The 7,845-nt window shown below is 37.3% G+C and overlaps 1 protein-coding gene across 3 annotated transcripts; it reads left to right on the top strand.

The window, feature by feature from the left end:
• The first annotated feature begins 1,154 nt into the window (after positions 1 to 1,154).
• On the top strand, positions 1,155 to 7,135 carry LOC140830989 (receptor-like serine/threonine-protein kinase ALE2). 3 transcript variants are annotated; one of them, XM_073194639.1, is made up of 9 exons: positions 1,155 to 1,677; positions 2,261 to 2,344; positions 2,469 to 2,564; positions 2,639 to 2,737; positions 3,676 to 4,047; positions 4,123 to 4,389; positions 5,092 to 5,481; positions 5,653 to 5,893; positions 6,152 to 7,135. In XM_073194639.1, exons 1-9 carry the CDS (start codon positions 1,629 to 1,631, stop codon positions 6,873 to 6,875), a joined length of 2,322 nt encoding a protein of 773 aa, XP_073050740.1. In that variant the 5' UTR covers positions 1,155 to 1,628; the 3' UTR covers positions 6,876 to 7,135. The 3 variants fall into 3 exon arrangements, with proteins under 3 accessions (XP_073050740.1, XP_073050724.1, XP_073050731.1); XM_073194623.1 differs by having other exon boundaries at positions 2,460 to 2,564; XM_073194630.1 differs by having other exon boundaries at positions 1,156 to 1,677; positions 2,460 to 2,564; positions 3,679 to 4,047.
• Positions 7,136 to 7,845: the final 710 nt, after the last annotated feature.

Here is a 7,845-nt window from a genome sequence, read left to right as displayed (position 1 = left end):
AAGTCTGACGATGCATCCCCGACAGAACAAACAAGTGTCTTATATCTTAAACATATCCATACGACATATCAAATAGATGTAGCATCTTTGAGTCGGCTCTTATCTATTAACACAAATTAAGCTTAACATTATTTGACATAGCTTGCATATTGGGTAAACATTCATATAAACGTAATAGTCTACAAATCATGCTAACCAGGTAAACCTCACCGAGCAAGACATGTACGACAATCTCGACCGAGAAGGTGTTAACAGAAGAAATCGAACTCCTGAATACTTTCCAAACATCCATCTATTCCACTGACTCAGACACCGTCTTAATGGCCTCTACTAAATTTTTTTCTATGATTAATTTGGTTTATATTTAAATTAGATTCATACCGTAGTTGTGGAAAATAATAAGGAAATAAACTGTAATTTTGAAATTATGAAATTTTTTTAAAATGAAATGAGAACTTCTATTCTATAGACTATGTTACATGTATTTTGTAATAAAAAAATTGACACTTTTTAATATATAATATAATTAAAAAATAGACCACGACCACAAATCTTTTGACTTTATTATAGAAATTTAATAAATAATAATATATTTAATAAGATATTACATAAAAAGTTCTAAAACAAAGTTCAAATCAAATTACTAATAGCATAATAAGATAAAATTCAATTCAAATTACTAATTACAATAGGTTTTTTTTTTTAAAAATAATTCATTGATATTTTTTTCAAAATACTCGTTAAACATACGACTATCTTAGTCGGAATTGACTAATTATAAATTACGCAGTTTTTTCATGTTTCATATCATCACTCCACATAATTATCTCATCGAAATCCCTAACTACAAATTATTTCTAAATCTCAACGTCATTAATTTTTATGATATAATAATCCAAGACTAAATATGAATCAATTAACAAAAAAAAAATGCCAAATACATTCTTACACACACTCTTCAACCTAAGAAAATTCTAATATGAAGCCAAACAAGAGTCAAATATACTACATGAACCGATTATAAAGGAGGCTTTGTTTTATCGCAATTGGTCCGTAACCATAACGCGCACCGTTGGGGCGTGGAACAGACACTCAGATTTCACCCGTAAGACAGACTTGCTGGTGGCTCCACCGGCATTAAAAGCTCCCCACCACCCCGTTCCATCTCTCTCTTCCCTCCCTTTCACTCAAAACTCCGCTTGTATTTCTCTCTCTACAGTCTTTCTCAAAAGCTTCACCTCAAGATCTTCGCTTTTTTTTACCCTTGCTTTTTCCAAGATCCACTTCTCGTGTGATACACCTCGCATTCTCAAGTTCCCTACGCTTCTAATGTTTGAAAGTTTGTTTAGATCTTCGCTGGAGCTCGTGGATCTGCGAGTTATTCGTTGAAACTACCTGCATTGCTGTTTTGAGCTAGGGTTTTGGACCATACTTCAGTTTAATCGAGCAGTGAGTTGGGTTAGTGTGTGGAAATAGATATGCGGGGTTTGAATTTCCGGGGAGAAGTGAATGCAAGTGTTTGTCGGTGGGGAGGGGTTTACTGTGTCGCGGGAAAGCTCAGGCGTGTGCTAGGTGGTGTCGTTTTTGTTTGAGAACAATGCTCGTCAGTTGCATTTTGGAAAGAGAAGATGCTCCTCTTTCTGTTGCCCTTGCTTGCTCTGCTTCATACTAGTTTCGGTAATTTCTGCCTGCTTCTGTTAATTTTATGCAGTTGGAGTTAATTGTCTCGTAAAGCATATGTGTTTGTTTATACGTGCGAGGCGGTGTATGTGAGAGGCTCTCGAGCAAAGTTACCTGTCTGTGTATTCTCTCAAGTACTCTTAACCATTTTATTTCTACCGGTAAATTGATGCGAATATACTCCGACTAGAATTTTTTAGAATCGTGAAGGGGAGTATAGTACTATCACGTGGGTTATGCTAAAACGTAAGTTTGTTTGTTGCTTCGTGCTGGGTTGGATAGTTCGCATGTAGCTAATGGTGAATTTTTTCTTGTCTGTAGATCATTTCATTTTTCTGCTTTCGAAGGTTTTTACTGCTAATTTGGGTTCTTCTTAAGAGCCAGGCTTGCTTAGAAAAGATACCATGCATGCTGTCACTGACACTGTATGTTGTTTGCCCTTAATTTTAACTATATATAACATAAAATAATAACAAAACTTCAAGATGAGAATTTTGCAATGTGTCCAACTCATCTTCTGTTTTAATTTTTTTCATTTTTCTCGTAAGAATTTTGGATTGAAATTTTTTCTGTTGTTTAGGGATTCCTTCGCAGCCCATTTACTTGTCTCCTTCGATACTGCCAGCCTTACCATCATTTGTGGGGAAGAATTTTCAAGAACATGGTAAGTTAATGAACTCTTTTTGTTAGAATGTAAAGGAAAATGCCACTTCTAATTTTGTTCCCTTTTTGGGATAGTTTCTTTTTAATGACGAGTTTTAGCCATTCTTTATTTTTAGCGACTGCAGCGTCATTAAGTGCTTCATTTGCTCCATTTATTGCTGTCCGAAGGCGCCATTTTAGGCATCCGGCAGCTGCACCAGTCTTATCTCCTCTCTCTCACGGTAATGATGATTCTTAACATCTTGATTCTTGTATAATTTTTTTGAGATATTTTTGATGTAAAATTCTGTTTTAGGCCCCCGCGCAAGTCCTGCTGGTAGTTCGCCGAGACATCACAACCATCATCATGGAGCTAAAAGTCGTGCCATTTCTCCCTCTCCTTCAACTTCCCCAGGTAATCTTTTCATCTATCTCTTATCTAGTTATTACATGAAGACTTGGCTTTTGAGGTTTCTTGAACCTATGTTCAAGAGGGAAAGGAAAAATAACGCTCTAGTTGTGTAAGAGCTTGATAAGTTTAGTCGTTGAATACTCTCACATCAAATGATGAATACTTATTTTTTTTTATGATTTACTGGTTGAAATAGTAGTTCTGCGCACTGTAGGCAACCAACTTTCCTACTTGCAGATCTCTATTGGTGATTCTAGCCTCACTCATCATGTACGATGTTGTACTTTTCATCCTATTAGTAAACCTTTTAATACGAACTAAATGCTGACCAACTTACCTAATATGTAGAAGTGTTAAAAAGGATGTTCTAACATTTCTACTAGATTGCACAAGCTTGAAAATGTTGAAAAAAATAGCAACTCAGTAGAAATCTAGTGAATCCACGTGTTACAAAGGGCTGAGCCAGGCTCAGTATCCTTAGAATTTCATCACATAAGCTTTAATCATATATCAGTTTAATCAATATAAAAGAACTGAAACGCAACTCGTGAAATAATTGGTTTGTCAGAGGGTGAAACCTCAATGAATGTCATATTTGTACTTTTGCTTGTATACCCAAGGGCTTAGCGAATGCTAAATGTCGGTTTTCTTCTCGTTGATCTTCTGGTCACACATTTCTTGTTCATAATCTCTTGTTCATAATCTCTGAACAAGTTCATTAATGGATAATTTGCGGAAAATGTTTTTTCTGGTCAGTATTCACCTCAACTTGCTTAAGTTGATGCTTCATGGTGTTGCGCCATTATATGCCATGGTCTCTTTCTATAGAGATTATTGGCACACTCAATGTGCAATTCTGCTACTATTTTTTCCCCTTTTTTACTGTCATGATCTTTTCTTTGGTGTTTGTCATGACAAGATGCATTTGATAATTTATCTAGCAGGTTGTGGTCAAACTTGCGCAGAGCCACTTGCTTCAGCTCCATTTGGTTCACCATGTGCTTGTGTATTTCCAATGAAAGTCAGACTTCTGCTTAGTGTATCCCTCTATGCTATCTTTCCGGAGGTCACAGAGCTAGAGATAGAGGTTGCAGCAGGTACTTACCTTAAACAAAGTCAAGTCACCATAATTGGTGCCAGCGCTGATAGTCAAAATCAAGAAAGAACAGTGGTTGATATTAATTTAGTTCCGCTGGGAGAGAAGTTTGATAATACAACTGCCATCCTGACCTATCAGAGATTCTTGCACAAGAAAGTGCCTCTGAATAGGACACTTTTTGGTGATTATGATGTACTGTACGTTGCTTATCCAGGTAATTTGGAACTTATTCTATATCTGCTGAGCACTAATTGATTTCTTCAATTAATGATAAAGATACTTTGTGCAGGTCTCCCTTCTTCTTCTTCATCTGGCATTTTATCTGGTGAAGGTCCCACTGGAAGTGTTGGAAATCAGCAATACCCTATTTCCGCTGATTTTGCCAGTAAAAATCAGAAAATGAGTCCTCCAATAATCTTTGTTATTGGTTTGTCCGCATTTGTACTTCTGGTTGTTTGTTGTGCTGTGGTGGTTGTTCTTTTAAAGTGCAAAAAGGCCAGAAGACCATCCAATGCTGTTGGTCCAGGATTCGCACCATCTATAAACAAACGATCTGGTAAGCATCCAGGCTATGTATGTGGTTTGACTTGTCTAGAAAAACATACCTATGTGGGGGCAGTTTTTGGAGTAAAAATTGGAGGTTGACTAGTTATACGGGGGAGAAGCTACGCCTTGTTTGTTTTTGTTCTGGGGAAAGGATTTTCCTTCCCCCATAACTAAAACAATCTCATTAAATCCTTCCCCAAAAACAGGAACAATCCCATCCATTTTCATTTTTGAAAAATATATATTTTACATCCTTTATATATCTCCATATTATTATTTTTAATTTGAACTCCATCTCTTCCCAAAAATACCCTATCATTGCACTATACTATATACCAGACAAAAATATAATATTTAACACTTTAAAATTATGTTGTCAATCAATTTCTGGCATGATTTTTTATCTTTAGTAACAATTCTATTTCCCCAAATAAAACCAAACATACAATTTATTCCCCCAAAATGTATTCTCAAAAAAAATTCTCCAAGCCTCTCCTCCAAAAACTCTCAAAACAAAGCCAAGCAACCCATTAGTTTCATCACCTATGATAATGTGTGACCGATATCGGGGTTTGCGACCACTTTTGATTTCCCACAGAACTTGGATGTATTTATTTGATGGTTGATGGTTATGCGATGTTGGAATATGACGATTGTCAGCCTGTTTAGAGGTTTTTAATACCATCAATTATATTCATTTTCTATGTTGCAGGAATAGGATCGATGCTATCAAGTAGCCCGGCCAGTTCGACTTCAGTTTCTCTGGCTTCTGCCATGCCCACAGCTGTGCTTTCCGTCAAAACATTTACTCTAGCGGAGCTTGAGAAAGCCACAGAAAAATTCAGCCCAAAAAAGGTGTTGGGTGAAGGAGGATTTGGGCGTGTGTATCACGGGATCATGGAAGATGGAACTCAAGTAGCCGTGAAATTACTAACAAGGGACAATCAAAATGGAGACCGTGAATTCATTGCTGAAATTGAAATGCTAAGCAGGTTGCATCACCGCAACCTTGTGAAATTAATTGGTATCTGCATTGAAGAACGCACACGCTGTTTAGTCTATGAGTTAATTCCAAATGGCAGTGTCGAGTCTCACTTACATGGTATACTTTTTTCTTTCTTCCTCTGATTCAACATATTCTCTTTTCATTGTGATTAGGAGAAGAGCTGGAAAAATGAGTAAGCTATTCTTTTCTGTCTTATTGATACCTGGTAGAGAAGCATAGCAGCATCTGGCAACCTTTTTAGACTCAATCATGTGCCTGTTGTTTCAGCTGCTGGAACTAACAAGGGACCTCTAGATTGGGATGCACGGTTAAAGATTGCTCTTGGTGCAGCAAGAGGGCTGGCTTACCTTCACGAAGACTCAAATCCTCGTGTCATTCATCGAGACTTCAAAGCTAGTAATGTTCTACTAGAGGATGACTTTACCCCCAAGGTGTCAGATTTTGGTTTGGCGCGGGAAGCAACAGAGGGAAGTCATCACATTTCTACTCGGGTCATGGGAACTTTTGGGTATGTTCCTTTGCCAAAGTGTCTAATTCGAGTTCTCTTTATGTTGTCCAAAACAAGGTTTAGAACCATCAAATTTCAAACCAATTTTTGATTGATATTTAATGATAAGCAACATATGGCACATAGATTGAAGGGTTTCAAAAGATTAACATCAAACATACAATTCCAGAATAGAAACCAGATTTTTACTACAAGAAAATAGCTGTCCAGATTTATTTATTTGCTGCCTCTCCTTTGGTCTTGACATTTTATTTGCAGGTACGTTGCTCCTGAATATGCAATGACGGGACATTTGCTGGTCAAAAGTGATGTTTACAGTTATGGGGTTGTGCTTTTAGAGTTACTCTCTGGTAGGAAACCTGTGGACATGTCTCAACCTCCTGGACAAGAAAATCTTGTGACATGGGCACGACCTATGCTAACCAATCGAGAAGGCTTAGAGCAACTGGTGGATCCTTCCTTGGCTGGGAGCTATGATTTTGACGACATGGCAAAGGTAGCAGCCATTGCTTCCATGTGTGTCCACCCAGAGGTAACTAATCGGCCATTTATGGGAGAAGTAGTCCAGGCACTCAAACTTATCTATAATGACATGGATGAGACGTGTGGAGATGCTTGTAGCCAGAAAGAATCCTCTGCTCGTGATTCAGACTTCAGAGGTGACTTTGCCCCCTCGGATAGCAGCTGGTGGAATGCTGGTGGCATAACCCCTCGTCTGACATATGGCCAAGCTTCATCTTTCATCACAATGGAATACAGTTCCGGCCCTCTGGAAGACATGGAAAACAGACCGTTTTCCATATCAGGTTTAGAGGGTGGGGTTGCCTTGCCGATAAAGCACGGGAACCGATCAGGTCCTCTTAGGACTATAAGGAGTAAACGAGCATTCTACAGGTTACAAGGGAGTATGAGTGAACACGGGTTGCTCCCGAAACGTGGTTGGAACGGTGGTACTAGCATCGGATATGAAGCTTCGTTTTAGTGTGTTGTAAGATGTACAGAACTGGGACGCCACTGAGGGTGTTTAAAGATAACTGGTTTTTCAATGTAGTTTTAGGTATCTGAAATTGTGGCAATTTCCTTTGGGAGAGGAGAGCGAGCGGAGATATACGGTGGCCAATGGCTACTCATTTTGTCGATCTTGGGATTCATTAACGTAGTGACTCGGTGGGTGTAATTTGGAGTTTCGGTATTTGCATATGCATAATTAATTTAATTTCAATAGTTGATCTTCCTTCTCTTGATTTGAATTGTATTTGATGGTCAAAGATGGGAAAATGTTGCGCAAGAAATGCCTATCATCTGGGCTGTTTCGTTCCTAATTGATAATGTCTTGAAATAGGCCCAGAGGTTTTATATATAAGGAGGCTCACTCAGCATTCAGCAGATCCATATCTTGCACTTTTTCTCCGCCGGTTGCGGCGGTGATTAATCTGTGTCACATATAAATATTCGTGAAACAGTCTAAAAAAACTTTTAATTTGGATCACCCTCCGTTATATTCAATAGTTATTCATTTTCGTGTGTACCCAACATGTAAAATAAATAAGAATAGTTAAATAGCACAAGAGTACTCTCGCAACAGAATTAACTCACGCAAGTGTACGCAGTGTCTGTTGCAATCTTGTCACTCCGCTTCAACACTGTATAAAATATATTAGAAATATATTTAGTGGTATTTACATGAGTTAATTTTAAGTGTTTTGTCCAATGAAATGTCTGAAAAATACTTAAAATAAGCTTTTAGAAACACTGCCTATCTATTTTGCTATCATCAAAGTTAAATATATTATTGTAATACTGACTAATAACAATATTTTAGGTTTAAAATATTAACAATTTTATATCGATATGGTAGCTAAACAATATTGAATAGTATATAAAGTTCTATTTTATATTTTTAATTAATTAAATTATAATTGATTAAAACTCATTCAATAAATATTAATTTA

Source organism: Primulina eburnea, chromosome 1 (assembly GCF_022965805.1).
Source record: "Primulina eburnea isolate SZY01 chromosome 1, ASM2296580v1, whole genome shotgun sequence".
In the NCBI taxonomy this organism is placed as follows: Eukaryota; Viridiplantae; Streptophyta; class Magnoliopsida; order Lamiales; family Gesneriaceae; genus Primulina; species Primulina eburnea.
Note: the sequence above shows the minus strand (reverse complement) of the source record. Positions and strands in the feature narration are given on the sequence as shown.